The sequence below is a fragment of the Melospiza melodia genome, chromosome 22 (genome assembly GCF_035770615.1).
Source record: "Melospiza melodia melodia isolate bMelMel2 chromosome 22, bMelMel2.pri, whole genome shotgun sequence".
NCBI classification, from domain to species: domain Eukaryota; kingdom Metazoa; phylum Chordata; class Aves; order Passeriformes; family Passerellidae; genus Melospiza; species Melospiza melodia.
The window spans coordinates 7,496,932-7,517,162 of NC_086215.1; the positions used below are offsets into that span (position 1 = coordinate 7,496,932).

General features: G+C 48.5%; 1 protein-coding gene across 2 annotated transcripts in view; it reads left to right on the forward strand.

Annotated features, from left to right (window-relative positions):
* The window catches only part of LOC134428304 (collagen alpha-1(XXVII) chain-like), a 145,445-nt gene that overhangs the window by 114,461 nt on the left and 10,753 nt on the right, over positions 1 to 20,231 (forward strand). For both annotated transcript variants that reach the window (XM_063174925.1, XM_063174926.1), the window contains exons 38-49: positions 6,381 to 6,434; positions 6,556 to 6,663; positions 8,045 to 8,098; positions 8,403 to 8,456; positions 13,228 to 13,284; positions 13,418 to 13,471; positions 14,371 to 14,424; positions 15,764 to 15,817; positions 17,727 to 17,780; positions 17,856 to 17,963; positions 18,284 to 18,391; positions 20,097 to 20,204. In XM_063174925.1, coding sequence (XP_063030995.1) covers positions 6,381 to 6,434; positions 6,556 to 6,663; positions 8,045 to 8,098; positions 8,403 to 8,456; positions 13,228 to 13,284; positions 13,418 to 13,471; positions 14,371 to 14,424; positions 15,764 to 15,817; positions 17,727 to 17,780; positions 17,856 to 17,963; positions 18,284 to 18,391; positions 20,097 to 20,204 — 867 coding nt within the window. The remainder of the gene's footprint in view (positions 1 to 6,380; positions 6,435 to 6,555; positions 6,664 to 8,044; positions 8,099 to 8,402; positions 8,457 to 13,227; positions 13,285 to 13,417; positions 13,472 to 14,370; positions 14,425 to 15,763; positions 15,818 to 17,726; positions 17,781 to 17,855; positions 17,964 to 18,283; positions 18,392 to 20,096; positions 20,205 to 20,231) is intronic.

Here is a 20,231-nt window from a genome sequence, read left to right on the forward strand (position 1 = left end):
GAGCTGCATGCTGGATTTTGCTGTTTGGGTGATATTATTATGTGGGACTTTTTCCCCCTTTTTTGCCATTCTGCTCTCTGTGACTCAGCCCAGCAAATCCACTGACACCTTTGGAGCAGAGCAGGGTTGCCTGTGAGCCCTGAGCATCCTGCAGGGAATCACAGAGCTTTTCCCAATCCCCAGGGAACTGCTGCTTGCAGCAACTGGGGCTGCTCTCCAGCAGCTGAGGGGCCATTTGGCCCTCGCAGGCTCTGCTGCTGGGGAAGGCAGCCTGATCCCAGCTGGTCTTAGTTTAGAGTTAATAGGAGTCAAAATGAGCCAGAATTTGAAATAAATCCCATTGGCTTGGCAGGGTTTCTTTCCTGACTCAGACGAAGGAGACACACTTTTTTGGGCAGTTGCTCCAAGATTCCCCTCCTTATTGCAAGAGAGGATTTCATTCCCCTCCTCTTCCACAACCCCAGGGCATCTGTGTCCTTCAAAAGGAAGATATTAACCCTTTGTGTTTGCAGGAGTGTCAGTCAGAGCTGTGCTGCCCAGGTGCTGTCTCTATTCTTGTTTTTTTTTCCCATTGTCAGATTCCAACACGAATGTTTTGGAGCATTTTGGTTTCATTGTGTATGAAATCTTCACAGCTCAGTGGGGATGGGGCCTTGCACTTTTCCTACACTTCCCACTCATCCATCAAGCATTTTAGTGGCATCTTGTCTCCTGTGCTTTCTTAGAAATGAGGAAGGAAAGGCAAAGAGAGTAGGGGGAAAAAGGGATTATCCCAGAAACAGCAAATTAGTGGCAGTTCAGGGCTATCAGACTGAACCAGAGCAGCTCAGAGCACACAGCACTGCCCTGTGCATGACTCTTTGCTGCCTTACACTGTGGCTGCTCAGAAAAATCAAGTTAAATAGATCTCCTCCTCCTCCTCAAAACTGAAAGCAGCAAGTTTCAGAGCAACAGCTGCATGCAGATAAGAGTTTGCTCTTAAGCAGAGAGTTCAGGATACACAACTTTGGGTTGGATTCCCATTTTAAGCTGAGGAGCTCAGCTGAAAGGAAAGTCACAGCAACTCTGGCTGCAGCCTTGCCATCCAAGACCTTTTTATAGGATTTCCCCAATTTGCTGATTCTTTGAGCACAGCCAGCTCTACCTGCACTCCCCACTCGGATTTCCACAGGCAGGCCAAGGGCCCATTGCTTCCCAGTGCTCCCAGTGAAACCCTCACAGCACAATCAGGTCTTTCTTCTCAAGAACAGTTGAGTCTTTCTTCTTTCCCCATACTCATTCAGGAGCTGCTGCCCTGTCTCCTCCCCTTCCAGACTACTGCTAGGCAGAGTGATTATGAAATGTGTTTCTTATAAATCCAAAACATTTATGTCTTCAATGCCCGGCCTAAATAATCCCACTAATTTCCTGCGTGCTTGTGAACTGTCCTACATGGGGGGAGGCTTCTCTCCATCAAAGTTTATTAAGTGGAGGTTCTCATATGGAGACATTGCTGAGCAGTAGGAAATTATATGGGGCTTTTTCATTTCCCTTTAAATGAGCTCACTGGCTGGGCCTGGACAATATGGGCATGGTCATCCTATGGTTCATGCTTCCTACCTTTATTGCTGCTTTTAGTTTTCCTGCCCTTTTTACATCCAGTGCCTCAAACTGTCTTATCTTTCTTTTCCCTGTCACCATGTCACATTTTTCCTTTGCTCAGTAGCTTTATTCTGGTGGTTCTGTTTCTTCCTGCCTTATCTTTGGGAGGGAGGAGTGACCTCAGACCTTCACTCAATGACGCACCAAAAAAACAAAAAAATAGTTTTAAAATAAGCTCCTGCTCCACAGCAGTCTTGAGCAATCCTGAAGCAACCTGAGGCAAGCTTTGGGAGGCTCTCCCAGCAGTTCTGTGCCCTGAGAGCTTCCTTCCTGTGCTGCAAGGAAGGCAGGAACACATTTGCCCTCTGGAATGCCAGCAGCCAGAGCAGGATGGTGAGTCACATCTCTGTTACCACTTCCCCGACCCATTGCCTGCAGCAGGAGCATCACTGGCTGTGGGGAAGTTTGGGTCAGGATTTGAGCCCTGTTTGTTGTTTGGCTCTGCTCAGGGCATATCTCTCTGCAGTTCATTCAACTTCCTTGTTTTGTTTTTCTGGATGCTGTTGTCGGAACATAGATTTCAACTGTTGATGTCTGGAGAATTTAAAGCTGAGCTGCTCATCTCTTTGCTCCCACTAAACGTTGCTGTTGTGCTGGGCAATAGATCTGACTTTTCTGTCAAGGCCATCAGCAGCTGGAAGTCTCTTTTTCTTTAAAAATTAACCAATTTGCATTGGAAAATAAACCATTCTTCTTTCCCTTAGGGGAATATCTAAGGCTATACTAAAAAAAATCCTTGTAAATCTGTATCCTTACTGAAGATGACAATGAAATTTTAAACATGCTAGACCTAAGACTATAATTTTTTTGCTTTCCTTGGATATTTTGGCATAGCTGAAGGCATGTGACTTAATAAAACTGCTGCTTTCCACTGTCCCTGGTCACAAATACCATCATCATCTGGAGGTACTGATATGCTTCTCTAGTGAAGACTGCAGCATATAAAGAGAAATCACCATTTAAAAATATTCCCACTGATGGAAGAAGCTTGGAAAGAAAATATATTTTGTCATCAAACCAGTAACCCAAGGCATACAACAAAATGTGTACAAACCTTGGGAACAAAAGCACCGAGTGTTCAGCGCCTTAGCACAGTGACCCAGCTGATGTGAGTCCAGCAAAGGGAGCTTGGATTTCCTTATTTTGATGTGCAGGCTTTTGTACATCTTCTGCCCTCACTCCTATCTCTGCTAAAGAGAGAAGTCTTAGGAACCTGAGGAACTTCACACTGCAGTTAAAGAGGTACCAAAAGGTTCTGCATTCCCAATGTGCTCTGGGGAGAGCCTGGATGAAGATAACATCTCATTGAATTTTATTTTTATCCTTTCTTGTTTTCTTCCTTTTCTAGCCCTGATTTTTTTTTATCCCTGGACAGATGAGTCAGAAGAATGGAGAGAAAAAGGATGGGACTATTTTTGCAGGCTACCAAAGTTGTTGCTGGGTTTTTCCTTCCCTGTGCAATGTGTGGAGTGGGGCAGTGCAGTGATTTCTGGGAACTGTGCAAACCCCTGCGTATGTGCCCTGGGAACATCTGGGATTGCAACAGCAACCACATCTGGATCATCACAAGCAGAGATATCACATATCTGGGAACCCTAGACAAGTGCTGAACTGCCTCTAAATTCATCTGGGCAGGATTCCTGCGCAGTTGGAGAAAGCATATCCAGGAAAATCAGACACATGGTAGCCTTCCCACTCACCAGCACAGCTTGCTGGCCAAAGTCCTAGAAAGCGTGCTGGGAGAGCAGGGAAATGTCCCTGACTGATAGAGCTCATTCCTCTCGAGGAGGTGACTCAGGAACTCAGAATCTGAGCCACGTCTCTGCCCGTGCCGTCGCCAGCGTGGTCTGACCCATTTTCTCACACCAGCCAAGCTTTTAGGCAGTGGATGAGAGTCAAGAACAGCAAGGGAGGCTTGGAACGAGGTCTCCATGGCTTCCTGTGAGTGACAGCTCCTCTCCCTGGCACTGACAGGAGCTGGTGATGCTGCCAATGTTGGTTTTTTTTCTCCATTAATGGAGAGAGAGCTGCACCCCAGCTGGAGGACCCAGGAGAACCTTCTGGAGCAGATGAACATCCCTGCTCCCCAAGGCTGATGTGTCATAAGGGGAAGATGGTACAAGGAGTTTGCTGGAGCCCATATCTCTGTTCACACCCACCACCAAGGGAAAAGACAAGCTGAAGGAGGCCTGAGAAAGTCTGAGAAGCTGTTTGTACACAGCACAGCCTCACTGTGGATTGAGCTCGATTTTGTGAGCAGGACTTGGGCTGTCAGAGTTTGGTTTTTGTTGTTTACCCTCTCCCAGATGATTCTATCTGTACTCCGTGATGGTGAGTGCAAGCAGGAACTTGAATGCTGGCAGATTTCAGGAGCAGTGTGGAAATTTTGTTTCTCAGATGGGAAAATTTAAAGCCTAAACTTGTCTTCTCAAAAAACAAAGACATTTTCCAAGGCAGGGCAGAATTCAAGTTTCAATCTTGAAGCACCCATGGGAGATGTATCCTGGTGGAGGGAGCCAGGCTGTACCTCAGACTCTTCTGAAGTATCCTGAGATCCTCGTGACCTCCCCATGAACAGGGTCCACCTGCTCTGCCCAGTGATAAAGAGTGTGTCTCACTTGCTATCTGCATTTTTTACAGACAATATAACACTTTATCAGCCTGGGAATGGAACCTTTGCATGGAAATCTTTGTTTTACGAGCTGCCACACCACTGCAGATCCAGGAGCATATCTGAGTGTGCAAAACTGCTCTGCTGGAGCAGACCAAGGCCTTGTCCATCACTGGGTTAGAAACAGATCTAGCTCAAAATGGGCTTTATCCTGTCTGCAGGAAGCATCTACTGCTTGTGGTTCCACAAGCTCTCAAAGCACAGCCCAGGGAGACTGATGGAAAAACACTGTGCAACTGATTAAAAACCCCAGTTGTCTCATTATTCAGTCACATCTTGTTTGACAGCAAAGCTTTTTGACTGATCCCACCATTCCCTCTCCAAATTTTTAGGCCATAATGTGCCAGGGCAGTGCTGCAGAGCAGGGGCTGTGGAGTTACTTCAGGTGCTGAGTACCAGTGAGCTGCTGTGGAGCTGGAAGGGTCTGGCCATTTCTGATGCTTTCATTAGTGAAATCAGTGCTTTCCTTCTCTGCACTCCTGTCAGAAGTGTAAATCTTGTGGGTGATGCTGGAGGCTTGGCACCCCTCATCTGCTGCGGCTGCTCGGCATCTGTGGGAAAGCAGCTCCAAAAGTGATCTCTTGGAAAGGGGCAGCAAAAAATAGAACACACACAAAAAAAAAAAAAAAAAAAAAAAAAAAAAAAAACACAACAAAAAAAAAAAACAAAAAAAAAAAACAAACCTGAGCAGTATGGAAGAGACACAGAACAAGGCTCATGTGCTCCTCTGCAGGGACCTGTGCTTTGTGAAGCCTAACGGTGTTGGCAAGGTGGACTCCTGAAATGTTTGACTTGGGTAAAATGGAGCTATTCCCTCTGGGGAAGTGAACTGGCACAATCCTTTAGGGCTGGAATGAGGCTGAATTGCTCCTTTGTGTTCAGAGCAGGCACTTTTGAGGCCCATGTTTCAGATCTGAGTGAAAACCCCCGATATGTCTCACTTTAAAAGTTGCTTTTATTCAGCAGAGACTGCAACACCAACCATGATGAAAATTATACCTTCTTAGCTAGGAGGAGGGGGAGCAGAGGGAGAGAGGTGGTGCTGGTGTGGAGATGCTGTTGAAAAGTTTGTCACAATTCCCAAAAAGCATGAGTTATTTTCTTCAGTAATACTTTTTGCTTCTTTCTGTCAAATTCAAAAATATTCTGTCTCCCTTGCAGCCAACAGGGTCAAACACTGGAAAAAATGAGTTCCCTGAGGTCCCTAAGGAGAGGCTGCTGTATGGTAGCACATGCCTGTGGTGTGGGTGCAAGGAGGGGCAGCAGGTTCTGCACCCACACTGGGTTCTGAAAGCAGCTCAGCATTCCTGCCTCTGCTTGCCATGGCCCCCACTCCAAGTTTTGCATCCCACTGCATTTCTAGAAGCCTGATCAGTAGATTGTGGTTTCTGTATGTGGCAGTAGTAACACAAATAGAGGGAGGGGGTTTCACTGGGAGCAGGAGGTTGTGTGTGGTAGGTGCATAGAGAATGAAACCATTGCCTTTTTCACAAGGTAAAAAATTAGGACAACTGGTATGGAATCAATAGTTCTATTGGTAGGGTCCTAAAACTATATTAAAAGTATTGACACCTAATTTAGTGCCAAAGTTGAGGATGCAACTGTTGGTAGAGTCGTGGTGCAGAGATGGCAGCTCAGGGCAAACCAGAGGAAACCTTTTGTGGTTTTCCACATTTCAGCCCATTCTGTAGCAGAGGCTAGGTAGGTGCGCTTCTGGAGATCCTTCTTTTGCACCCTTGGAGACAGATGGACACAGTTTTCCTTGACCTATCTTCAAGGTGTCATTTCAAAGTCACCATCATCAACATTATCACAGTATCACCTTTCAGCTGTGCCCCCTGAGCACAAAGAGCTTTCCACCTTTAAGCAATGAGTTTTCCTCCATCTGTAGCACCTGTGGATTGTGATCTGACCTTCATAACCTTCTGGCCTCCTTGTTGGCCCCCAGGTGTGGGTGAGGATGCTCTCAGGTTTGTGTGTGCTAGGGAAACAGCTTGGGAGTGCTGGTTGGGATGTGACTCCTTTGCTTTCCCATTCCAACAGCCTTTTTTTGTTTTTCTCCTTCCAGGGACCAGAAGGGAAACCAGGAAAACAGGGAGAAAAGGGCAAGCCTGGCCAGAAGGTAGGAACATCTCTCCTTGATACCTTCACAGCCCGTGATTCTCCCTTCCCTTCCTCGTCTCTGATGTTTTCCTGCAGAAGGAGTTTTGTGCCACACTGATGTCAGTGCCTTTGCTCTGCAGGGCAGCAAAGGCTACCAGGGGCAGCTTGGAGAGATGGGATCCCCAGGGAAGCAGGGGCCGAAGGGGAACCAAGGCCCCAAAGGATCCCGAGGTACCCTGGGACCGATGGTGAGAAGAGCTCTGCAAACGGCTGAACACAACCCACAGAAACCTGGCACTGGTGGGCACGGGCCTGGCTGGGGCACAGAGCCCAGCAGAGCCTGAAAAATGCACTGAAAAATGCTGTTAGATGGGTTTAATTGGCCAAAACATCTCAACCCTTGTCCCAATCAGCACAGAGGAGAGTCCATAGGGGTGGCTGGGTTGGTGCCCCGTGAGCCCAGCTCACGTTGCATGGAGGCAGCTCTTCACAACTCCCCAGATGGGCTGAAATTGCTGAAATATTGGGGATTTTTCCTCAGCTGAGTGAGCTGATAAGCTATTTTTTGCTAAGATCTTCCCCTTTGAGACTGCACACTCATGGCAAGAGCAGCTTCCAAGTCAAGCTGTGTTGTTATAAGGAACTCTGCCTTGGATTTCTGCCCTGTTTCTACACCCACTCTTGATCTACTTATTTAAAACACTTGGAGCAAGAAGAAGCATGGGAAAGGGTTTGAACTGGGTACTGAAGGTGAGGCTTCCAGAGAGAGCAGCCATAGTATGGCAGAGAGGGGAGAAATTAATTTGCTTTAGACACAAGAGATGAATGCATCAGGACAGCAGTGGTGCATAAAAGTGCCTCTCGTGCATTGCAGGCTGGGTAGGAAACTTCTTGCACTCTATTTGATAGAACTTAGTGCAAAATCAGGAATTATTTATGAACTAGGATTAGTGGTGATACTTCAGAACAGTAGCAAATGAGTGATGGAGTGATGGTTTTGATGATAGTGTTTTCCTGCACTAAAAATTGTGGCCTCACCACATATCCTCCCTTAATAGTCTTTGGCAAAGCCTCCGTGGATTATTTCACAAGGGAGCAAAGCAACATCTGAGCAAGTCTATTGGAGTGGACATGTCTTTGTCTTGTGGAAAGGGCTTTATTCCATGCTAAATGGGATTATATGGAAATTCTGTGACTCACTTTAATGTGATGATCTGATTTAAACCCCTTTGTTCACTCTGCTAAGGGTGTGATTCTGGTCTGTGGAAGTCTGGTGGACTTCCTAGCACAACACTAATTTGGATATTTGGATATAGGGGCATGCAGGAGGGCAGGTGAAGAGCACAGAAATGCAGCCATTTCTGACAGCAAATCTGAGTGAGGAGGGGAATCTGTTGCTGCAGGCAGGCAGAGGCAGGGAAAGGCCTCCTGGCACAGCCCTCTGCATGTGTAAAAGGTTAAAGCCAAGGAGAAGCCATCAGGTGCTGCAGCAGAGCTCAGGGGTGGCCAGGACAAGGACAGGCCACACTCCCACGTGTGCAGAGCTTTGCTTTGCACAGCCCAGTGCCTCCTCCCCTCGTGCCAACACCACGGGCTGCTCTCTCAGTGCCTCTGTCTCTGCCTCTCCAGGGAGCTCCAGGAAGGATGGGTGCTCAAGGGGACCCAGGCTTAAAGGGCTACCAGGTAAGGGTTTTATTTTCACCTCCCAGCTTTTACCTGTTCTTAAACACAGCAAAACTGCCACTCCAGGATGCAAATTGTTCTCAAACCGTGATTTATTTCTGTCCTCGAGTCAGATTTATTTGTGACCTCAAGTTTAGTTCTCTGCCAAGTCCCCATTTGCACCACCTGCATTTGGTTCATCTCTGCCCATGTGCCCCCCAAAGCTGGCATGCACCACCCAGGGCTCGTGGGATCAGGGAACCAGGGAGGGCCTTCAGTCCCACAGTTCTTTCCTGGCTCCTCACGTGCTCTCTGCTCTCCACAGGGACATGCAGGACCACCAGGGCCAATTGGACCACCAGGGCCAAAGGGGGAAAAGGTAAGCTCAGGGGGTTTGGCCATCTCATTTCCCCTTCAATGAGACAATTGCTGTAACTGCCATGCATCTGCACTGTGCTCACCCTGAGCTGAGGCAGAGGTGCCTCCTTGACCCCACAGCCTCTCATACACACACATAACCCCTCAAAGCTGCAGCCTTGCCTGTGCCAGCCCATGCCAGGACCCCCATGCCACCAGCACGTCCTTCCCAGACACCACAAACCCTGTGCCAGGGGCTGAGCCAGCCAGCATGGGGCTGAGGATGTGCTTTGCCTGCATCCACAGGAATTCAGCTCCATCCCCAAGCCAAAAGGACTCAGACTGGTGCCTTTCTGTGCTCAGGTCACAGTAACTCCCTGCACAAAGGAGCAGATCTGCAGCTGCTGGTGTTTCCCCTCTCCATGGCCCTTGCTCCACGTTCCCTGTGCCCCACCTTCCCACAGCCCCTGGCTGCAGCTGCCCTGACTCAGAGCCCTCTTTCCATTTTCCCGGGAGTTTTCCCCCTTTTGCTGAGTCAGCAGAGCCATAACCAGTCCAGGCTGGAGCAGTGAGTCACTCCTCAGTGGTTTCCTGTCGGCTCCGGGGCTGCTTGGCTCTCCCAGGGCTGATGGTGTCCTTCACATGCCTTGTGCAGCACGGCTCCCTCCCTCCTGAGACCTCTCTGCAGAAGGCTCTGGGGAGAGCTCCTTGTGACCTTCCAGTGCTTAAAGGAGGCTGTCTAAAAGAGGGGAGCAGCTTCCTACAACAAACAAAAGTGGATTTTGGTTAGATGTCAGGAGTTCTCTACTCAGAGGGTGGCAAAGCAGTGGCTCAGGTCTGTCCCTGTCCCTGGCAGTGTCCCAAGGCCAGGTTGGATTGGAGCACCCTGGCATGGTGGAAGGTGTCCCTGCCCATGGCAAGGAGTGGAACAAGATGGGATTTAAGGTCCCTTTCAACCCAAACCATTCTGTGATTCTGCCTTGGTGTGGGAAGGGAAGTGATGGTGATGGGGACTGGTCAGTTGTGAGGTCCCCATGAAGAGGAGAGGTGCATGAACTCTTCCTGCTCATTTTCTACTCAAGAGAGCATTCAGCTTTGCCTCTGCACACAGGTGGGAGGGCAGCTACAGTGCCGACAGGATCTCCAATGCTTATAAAATGAGTTTATAAGGACTTGCCCTTGCTGGGGCTTTGAGAGGATCCCTTCATGCTCTTGGTGTCACCCTGCTCACACCATGCTCTGTCTGGAGATTCCCCCTGCAGCCAGCAGTCACTGGGGCAGGGCAAGCTGTTGTGTTCCTCTAAGACTCAGAAATCTTTCTTTGGGGGTGAACAATGGCCATTGTGCTTTTTCTCCCATTTCCTGCTGCTGAAACACATCCATGGAGGAACAGCTGTTCCTGCTGCTCCCTATCTCCATTGCTGCCCTGCTGAACTTCCTGGCAGGTGTGAGACAAGCACAGCCAGCCCAGGATGATGTGAGAGCTCATGGCCAGGCTCAGAACCTGCCCCAGAGGTTCCTCACAATTCCACTGTCAAATCTTGAGCATCCTGGCAAAAAGTTGTGAGCCATGACCAGCAAAAGCAAGGTCAGCCATTGACCCTGCAGGCACTGAGGTGTGCAGATATGTGTGTCCATTGCTGAAGTTGCAGCTGTAGTTTTATTTGAAAACATTTAAAGTTGCCATCTTGAAAGCTCTTGTAATTTCAGTAGCAAATGATCCCCAAATTATTCATCTGAAGTGCTCAGTGGAGCAATTTGCCCTTCATCAACAAGATGTTGCTCTGCAAAAGGACAGTGGAAAAGCATTCCCTGAGTGGATCTGGTGTCAGAAGAGCACAGCAGTGTTATGATAAATTAATTCTACATGCAAGTATCCAAGCTGAGGCCTGATGAAGCCACCAAAATGTTCAATGCACACTGCTAAGAACAGTGAGCTCTGTTAATGACCACTGACAGCTGGATCTCCTCACCCATGTTCTCCTGGAAGGCCAGGGTCTGCTGACACCTTGCTGGGGAGCAGAAGGAGAAGATACTGAACCAGGAGAGCACAAAATCATGTACTGAGCCTCCAGCACCCCTTCCTGCAGCATCCACAAAATCTTGCATCTAAGTTTTCCTATCCACCCTCCCTCATCTCCGGAGCGTTGCCTGGATCCCAGCCTAAAGACAGACAGATTCCTTCCCTCCAGACATCTGTAACCTCTCACAAGAGTGTGAACACAAAAATGGAAGCCTGACAGTGAGAAATAAAGAGAAAATGGGAATGGGACCGTGAGCACTCCGTGAGCTGTAAGTGACATGGTGGATGGAGCCGTGCTGAAGGAGGAAGATGCAATGGTGGGGAAGGCCTTCCTTCCCTTTTTCAGAGAAGAGGGTTTGGAGAGAGGCAGTGCTGTGGAATCCTGCTCCCTGGTGCCATCCCAGCCAGCCACTCCACCACATTTCCTACATTTGCAGCTCCTCAAAGAGGCCTTGCTCAGAGCAGACGCCTGCTCTTGGCAGCTGCTTAAAGCAGTCCAGATGGGATCCTTTTAAAAATTACAAACTGGTGTATCTCACTTTGGGACAGCAGCCAACAACAACAAGCCTTCCCTTCTTCTCCATGCCTTTTCCATTTGTATCCTAACATGTTTACTTTGCTGCCCTTTACTCTAACTTTTTTTCACTGCAACTTTCTGAAGAATGAGCACAGAGCTTTCATCTCTCTCTCAAGCAGCTGAGGCACCAGGAAGCTCTGGAGGAGCTCGGATTCACAGGCCTAGAACTGACCAGGCTGCAGGATTTTCTCAGGCAGGAGACAGAGAACAAGGTGGGGATCAGCCTGAAGGGGAAACAAAGCCACAATGGAGAAAATCTGTGAGTCTTGATGCTCTTCAAGGGCACCAGAGTTAGGAGCTTTCCCTGAGTTCATCACACTCATCTCAGGTCCCAAATGGCAAAGGTGTGCACATCCTGCTTGGGAAGAAGCAGTCAGTGCCAAGACTTCTGCATAGCAACAGACACACTGGGATGATTTCTTTTTTCCCTGAGAGATGAGAAATGGTGGCTTTGTTTCCCTTCTAGGCAACATTCCTTAGATAGTGGCTGGAAGGCAAACCAGTTGCCAGGTATTTTGCTGCTGGCTTCCAGCAGCAAGTTCAGTAGCACTGGAAATGTTGGCAGAGCCTGTGAGGGTTTGCTTCCCCTCCTTTCCTCTCCTCTCTGCCACCCAAGTTTCTCTCAGAGGCAGGCAGGCTCACCAAGAAATTTCCTTACTATCAGCAGCTGCAGCTCCAACAGGAGAGCAGCCCAGAGAGAAGGTCAAAGAGAGCTGTAAATACACCAGAAAGGGCTGGTGCAACCACTGAGAATTACACAAATCTGTGAAAAACTTGCAATCTGCTGAGATTTGGATGTTCAAGGCTTCTTGGAGCACCCAAGCACCTCCACTGTGCCAGAACCCCCCAGATGCACCAAAGGAGTTCTGAGAGATGTTCATCCTAAGGAGCCGAAGTGCCAGAGACTGCTGTGGAGTAGTGAAAAACTGGAGGAGCTGGAATGTTGCATCCTTCCATGGGGAGCTGAGAAACAGCCATCTCTGAGCTGGGCTCCAAAGAAAACAGGACACCGTGACCCTGAGTGACTTTCACAACAGAATTTAAAAGGATAGTGTCTCTGTTAAGTCTTAAGGGATCTCTCTGTGCATGTTTTGGAGAGACCTCAGTCATAAATAAGCTGAGTGATGTTATCTGCCAGCCAAACCATGAGCACTGAGCTCGTGCTGTGGAGCATCCCAGCAAGGACAGGAGTGTGAGAGCATCCCAGCAAGGACAGGGGTGTGTGAGAGCATCCCAGCAAGGACAGGGGTGTTTGAGAGCATCCCAGCAAGGAGTGGAGTGTGAGAGCATCCCAGCAAGGACAGGGCTGTGTGAGAGCATCCCAGCAAGGAGAGAGGAGTGTGTGAGACCATCCCAGCAAGGAGAGAGGAGTGTGTGAGACCATCCCAGCATGGAGAGGAGTGTGTGAGAGCATCCCAGCAAGGACAGGGCTGTGTGAGAGCATCCCAGCAAGGACAGGGATGTGTGAGAGCATCCCAGCAAGGACAGGGGTGTGTGAGAGCATCCCAGCAAGGAGAGAGGAGTGTGTGAGACCATCCCAGCATGGAGAGGGGTGTGTGAGAGCATCCCAGCAAGGACAGGGGTGTGTGAGACCATCCCAGCATGGAGAGGGCTGTGTGAGAGCATCCCAGCAAGGACAGGGGTGTGTGAGAGCATCCCAGCAAGGAGAGAGGAGTGTAAGAGCATCCCAGCAAGGACAGGGGTGTGTGAGAGGCTGTCTCCCCTGGCTGATGGTAAAACAAGCCCATAATGGTGGCACACAACCCAGGAGCCCATCTATACCACCCCTGCTCCCAGGACAGCCCAGGCAGCACTCAGCAAGGGCAGGGAAATGTTTGATTAAAGAGTTTGGTTGAACTGTCAGCAATAAAACTCAGAGGCACAGAGCTATTTCCCATGTTGTCGTAATTACATCCTGCTTGCTGAGTTTTTAGGAGTTGTTGAAAATAACCCTCTGCACCTGGTTACTTAAGGAGGAGAGTTTAGAGCAGGGAAAAACAACCACCAGAAATGAGGAAAGCAATGTGGAGAGTCAGTGAAACAAACAACACAAAAATTTGTTTAGTCTTTCTTTGGATGAAAAGGGAGTAAATTCAACAGAGGCTTTGACTTCCCATGATATGGATTGGGTCTGTACAGACACATCTGCTCTAAAATCTGCTGTTTATATTCATACTAACATTTTCCTCACAGGGACAACAAGGTGATGACGGGAAGGTGGAAGGCCCTCAGGGACCACCTGGAGATAGAGTAAGATGTTAAATCCCTTCTCTAATCAATCCTGGAGTGATTTTTGGGGGGTGGATTAGCTGGGTTGCTGCCTTATGCACAAGCCACTGAGATATTGCAGATGACACCTCAAGCCTTTGTTGTGCTCTTGTAGGGCCCTGTTGGTGACAGAGGGGACCGAGGGGAGCCTGGAGACCCTGGTTATCCTGTGAGTCTTATTCCAAATGCATGATTGAAAAACGTTTGCCTTGGGGAAGTGCTCCCAGTCCACATCAGCCCCCAGACCTGCAGTCCCAGTTCATAACCTGCTGCTGTCCCTGGCCAGCTGCTGCACACGGCTGTGATTCAGATAAGGAACAATTCTTTACCTAAAGCATAAAAACATTGCTGAAGGCAAGAAAGTCAGCACCTCAGCCTGCCTGCACCTGCAGAGTGAGGCTAAAAGAATGAGCAGGGCTGTTTGGGCACAGTTCTCTGTGATTGTCAAGGAGACATCCTAGACAAGATGTGTGCGTGACGGACAAATGTCAAGACTGATGTGCCCATAGCTGTAGATTCTTCCATGGGAAGATCTGTGAACTTTATGATTTGGAAGCTTCCAAAATCTTTGCAAGATTTCCCTCAAAAGCAAAACCAGGGCTATGAAATACCCTGCTGTGCTCCTTATTCCCTCTTTGCAGGACATGTTCAGCTGATTGGGGCTGATCTGCAAAGGCTCCATGGAATCAAGGGTTACCTCCTTTCAAAAGCACCTGGTCAGAGTGACTCATTATAGTAATTAGAATATTTTTAATTCATCAGAGTAGTAGTGCTGCTGCCTTATTTTCTAGGACAGCTGTCTCCAACTGTTCCCTTCCATTAGAGCTTTGTGTATTTTGGGATGCCTTAGAACACCTTCTGTGCTGCTTAGCTGGTGTTGAGCAGTTCCTGAGCAATTCCAAAGCACATCCACAGGATTTGGGCACTCCCCACAACTTCCCCATTTCTGTATCAGCAGAATGCAGACACATGTGTCTTCTTCTGCCCCTTAAATCACTTTACATTCATTTTTCTTTCTCATTGCCACAAAAGAACAAAGGCATGTTCCCTCTCTGTTTTTTATTTAAGGGTCAGGAAGGGCTTGATGGAGAAAGAGGAAAACCTGGGCAGCAAGGCTCACCGGTAAGAGATGCTGCTTTATTGTGAGGCACCCAGTGGCACAGCAGAAGCAGGGAGGTGGGAAGGGCTGCAGTGGGAATGTGTGGGGAGATGTGAAATGTGGCCATTTCCATCAGCCAGGCCTCTGGAATGGGCATTTTGAGCCATGTTTGAGACTTATAAATGGGTGACCAAACAGGGAGCACTCCCAGTGTTTCCAAAACCATCCTTTCTGAATGGTCCCTGAGGGAATAGAAATATTGGAGATGAGTGATGGGATGACAGTGGAAGTGTCTGCTTGGAAATTATCCATCTGATGTGCTGCTGGTGAGGTGAAACCATATTATTCCACTTGCAAGATGTTTCCTCTCAAAATACTGAAGGACTTTGTGAAAGGCTAAATTAAATCCAAACTCCAGGGAAGGACTTTTTATTCCCTTGTTACATACAGTAGCATTTAATCTTTATATGTGACTATTGCAACTGTGAGTGCAGCAGCACATTAAGTGTAGTTTGTATTGGGAAATAAAGTTGAATCAATTCCCACTCTTTGTAAGGATGTTGGGAAGAACAACAGATTCTATTTTGGGTTTAAAAGGGTAGTGCTCTGTTATATGGCCCAGAAATGAGTACAGCTGCTGCATTCCCCAGTGGATGTAGTTTATTTGGGGGTTGGTAGCCCCTCAGATGATTCAGATGGAAGCAGGAACTTTGGATTGTCTTTAGTAAAGGTCCATCAGAAACGTGGCTGAAAAACAGGCTGAAAAGGGAGAGCTCTGCACGGAGTCCTTCCTTACCATTTATTTGACCTTAGTCCAGAAATTGCCACTGACACAAATACCAAAAACCCAACCTGGCTGGCCAGGAGAAAAGACTGAGATGGGTGTGATGGGGAAGAGAGCAGTGAAACACCCTCTCTGCTTTACCCCATGGGCAGTTTTCTAACACCTGACCCCCAGGTGGAGCCAAGGCAGGGGCTGCAGTGCTCAGGAGGGAGGAGGCACCAGCAGTCACTGTGTAAATTGCTTGTTCTGCACACAATTTCTACACACAGGCTCCTTCCTGCCCACCTCCCTGCTCTCCAGGCACCATCTGGAATGTGGTGAATGATTTCCACAAATTCAGGCACCACCCAAGCGAGGGGCAGAGTTGCTCCTTCTGCAGTTGACACCCTGTTAATGCTCTCTGGAGACAGCTCCCTGCTCCTTTTTCCCCTGGGGCCTGTCTGAGTACAGGCAGTTTCCCTGAATTGGTTCCATACACTCAGTGTTATTAGGGCACAAAAAATGCTGTTCTTTGTACTTCGTGCAAGATGCTGCCAGAAGAGAATTTTAAGCAGATTTTTCTTGTTTCTGTTTTGTAGGGGGATCCTGGATCACCAGGCAAGCCAGGAGCAAAGGGATCCAAAGGTGATGTGGTAGGTTTCAGCAGGGTGGATTTGCAGTGTCCCAGTTTAAAGATTTAAAGAAAATCTCTGATTAAGAGGATTCTCATGGTTTTGCCCAGCATGTGGGATTTTTTTTAGCCTATGCTCTATGCCTGGAAAGGCTGTGGGGATCCTTGTGGGAGGGCTGTGAACATTTGGGTGTCCAAGCCCAGAGGTTTGTTGGCTTTGTGGGGCTGGAGAAGACCAAGATCAATTGCAGCTCCAGCATGATGGTGACTCTTGGGCAGGTCTTTGGTCCCTGCCATGGGCTGTGTCTCTTTCCTGTGCCCTCTTTGTGGTGTGTGATGGTGTTCACAGGGGTCTGAGGATGAGGGAAAAGATGAGGATCTCACTCCATGTTTCAGAAGGCTTGATTTATTATTTTATTATATATATTTCATTAAAACTATACTAAAAGAATAGAAGAAAGGATTTAATTATAAGAATAGAATAGCAAAGAATGATGATAAAGGTTTGTGGCTTGGCTCTCTGTCCGAGCCAGCTCTCTGTCCAATCAATGACTGTGATTGGCCATTAATTACAAATATCCAACATGGGCCAATCCCAGATGCACCTGTTGCATTCCACAGCAGCAGATAATCATTGTTTACATTTTGTTCCTGAGGCCTCTCAGCTTCTCAGGAGGAAAAATCCTAAGGAAAGGATTTTCCATAAAAGATGTCTGTGACAGTGCTGTCTCCAGCCACAGCTGGCTCCTCCATCCCAAGGAGGGCTGAGCCAGGCAAGAGTCTGTCCCTTCCACTTGAACCATAAACTTTTCTGGCTTGGAACCTTCTGGGTTTGGAGTCCTTTTATCCATGGAGATGTTTCTTGGAACAATCCCTCTGACTTCTTGTCCTTATTGAGCAAGAAAACCCAGGGCATGTGGGTCCTTCAGGGTTCACTGGGGCACTCCACACCTACTCCTACCTCCACATCTGCCTGTTATGGCAGCTTGCTAATTATTCTCACAGACCAGGGGTTTTATTTGCTAAAACAGAAGTATGTGACCTCAATACTCAGCAAATTCCTGCTCTCTCTTGGCAGATGTCAGGGTTTTTTATCTGACCTTGCTGGGGGTAATGCCAGAAGATAGTTTGAGGTCTTCTTGGCAAGAGGTGTACCAGCTGATAAGAGAAATAAATGGATAATCTGGAACTCTCTTTGGGTCTAATGAATAGCAGGGGAAGCACCCCCAGGAATATTTATTTTATGTAGCTGGCCAGCCTGGTCCTCTGCAGATGGAGAAACAATGCACAGAAAATGAGTTCTTCAATTTAAAAGTGCTTTAGTACATTACCTCACTAACAGAGCCCTGGTGAAGGTGATGAGGCTGAGTTTTCCATTCTTTCTGCACAAATTAATCCTTTTTACAGCTAATAAACCTCAGGAGTATTTATTTTCTTTATTTTCTTTATTCACAAAGCAGCATTGCAAATTTCAGACACCTTTTTAATTTCCATTAGCTCTCCAAAACAGAGTTATTTCTCAGACAGAAGCCCCCCCTGAACCCCTCAGGACTCTCTGGGTCCTGGGTTTGCTGTCAATGAACTAATGGAGGACTCAGGTTTTTAGCATCTTGTTCTAATGTTTGCCAGTGTACCAAATCCTCCCTCGAGTTCATCCTGCCTTTTTTTGTCCTCATCTGCACTGTATTAGGAAAAATGCAGGTCCTTGCCTTCTAGCTATTCATTCCTGCCCTAGAACTCTCAAGACATACGAAGAATCACTTGTAATAAAACCAAATAGCAGTTCATTCCCCAGCACTGGAGCAACTGACTTTATAAATGTCCCTTTTATAAAACTCTTTCCAATCAAAGCACACCCTGAAGTCACAGTCCCAAGTGGAGCTGTGCTAGAACTGCTGCAATTTTAGATGTGTCTCTATTTTTACTTGCAGGGTCAAAAAGGAAAGCAAGGAGCACAGGGCAGTGCAGGGAGCAGGGGCTCACCGGTAGGTGAAAATTCAGTTTTCTGCCCCAGGAAATGCTGTGTGGGAGCTCCTCCTTTAACACCTTTGTGATTTTAGGGCATCCTTGGGCTGCCAGGCCCTCGAGGAGTGGTGGGAAGGCAAGGACAAGAGGGTGCCCCTGGAGTGGATGGAGTGCCTGGGAAGGACGGCGTGCCTGGGATGCTGGTAAGCTTCAACTGCAGCAAACACAGCCCTGGAGCTGCACAGCTGCAAGGTAGCACAGGACAAATGATGTGATCCAGCTGTGGATATTGCAGTTTACATGCACCCAGAGCAGATCTTCACATGTCACTTGCACACAGAGCTGCCTTTGCAGATCTGTGAATAAAAGGGGGTTTGTGGCCTGGCAGACACTCACGTGCACACAACTCTGTCCACCCCTGCAAACCTGTCCCTTCTTGCTGAGGGCAGAATCCCACCACTCCCCTGGCCCCCCAGAAGGGGAAAGGGTTTTGTTTCTGACCTCTTGTGTGTTTCTTTCCTAGGGAGAGCAGGGAGATGATGGGGAGGAAGGCGTGACCGGGATGCCAGGCAAGAGAGGGAACCCTGGCGTGCCAGGACTGCCAGGGGCCCAGGGACCACCAGGATTCAAGGTGAGCTTCTGACTGCCTCAGATGCTGCTGTGAGGGATCCAGTCTGTGAGCCTGATGCCTCTGAGCTTGAGATGTCCAAGGTCTAATATAGTCTTAGCTCCTGCTGCCATCTCTCACTTAGCCAGAGGCTCTGTAGGTCTTTCTTCCCATCCATCCATCCATCCATCCATCCATCCATCCATCCATCCATCCATCCATCCATCCATCCATCCATCATCCATCCATCCATCCATCCATCCCTCCCTCATCCATCCATCCATCATCATCCATCCATCCATCCATCCATCCATCCATCCATCCATCCATCCATCCATCCATCCACCATCCATCCATCCATCCATCCATCCATCCATCCATCCATCCATCCATCCATCCATCCATCCCTCATCCATCCATCCATCCATCCCTCATCCATCCATCCATCCATCCATCCATCCATCCATCCATCCATCCATCCATCCATCCATCCACCCATTTTCCTGATGTACACAGCAGCTGAATGCCCCAGAGACCTTTCCTCCCTTACCAAAGGAGCTCAGGAGCCTGCAGACACACTACAAACACTTGAGTGTTTCATCATGAGAAACCTGGCTCAAAAAAAACATGGAGAAGTTGCAGAGGAACTGCTAGAGCTAGCAGTAGGATGTCCAGAATGAACAATTCCATGGGAGATTCAGGTGTTCTACTGCTCTGCAAGACCTGAACTGCTAGAGGGAAATTGTGCTGCTTGGTTTTTATCATATTTACTGGTTAGAATGACTGGAGCCAGTATGGGCTTGGACAGCACTCTGGGTAGAAGCAGGGACAAGCTGCTTTTGTGACCTTGGGGTTTCTTCCTGGTCCTTGCCCTGATCCAGGCTCACCACAGGATCTAAACTGGACCCACAGCAATTCAGTCGTTTGTAGAAAGAATCTGTAAATAGGAAAACTCTGTAAATAGGGAAATTCTGTAAATAGGAAGACTCCAGCTGGGTTTGGAGAGGCTCTGGGATCTGATTTAAATTAGAGCTCCATAGCTCTTCATCTGTCACTTGCTGCCCTCCAGCTGCCTTGGGCAGTACAACAGGAGTGACTGAGACTCCGTGTCCTTGTCACACACTCACTCCCTGCCCCCAGGGGAATTTGTCACCCCTTTTCTGGCTGTTCCACCATCCTGGGCTCTCCCTGCCTTTGCTCCTCTCTCCCAGTCTGCCCCAGACTGAGCAGCTGGAGCTTGGGCTGCTCCTGGAATTTGGCAAGGGGAGCAAAGTGTGGTGCTGGCTGGCAGAAGGTTCTCTATGGGTTGAAGTTGTAGGGTTAACACAGGGGAAAATGTTGGCTTTGCAGCCTCTGGATTGAAGTCCTGCTCTTGGCATGCCTTCAGCATTTCCCATGAATTAATCATCAATTGCCAGCCTGCCGGGGAAAGAAGAGATTATGGGAAACTGCAGGGCAGACAGAGAACGTAGGAAGTGCAAAGAGAAAACATTTGCTGCCCTTTCTGTCCCCATGCAGGTGGGACAGCTCTGCTGAGCCCAGGAGGGAACACAGCCATGCCCACCTTGGTCTCACCCTGATCATCTTGCCCAGCAGACCTGGGGCATCCCCTGATGGAACCACATTCCTCACCCCATCTCTGCCAGCCTTCCATCTATGGCTTTCTCAGCTGAGTGCTGTTATATTCAGCTCCTCTCCTTTGGAATTACTGGAATTCTGTTCTTTCCAGGGTGAAAGAGGATTGCCTGGACAGAGTGGCCAAGCAGGGAAGCGAGGATCCCCAGGAGGAACGGGCCCTCCAGGGAGCCCTGGAGACCCAGGAGCCAAAGGACAGCAGGTCAGTGGTGCTGGAGCTAAAGGACAG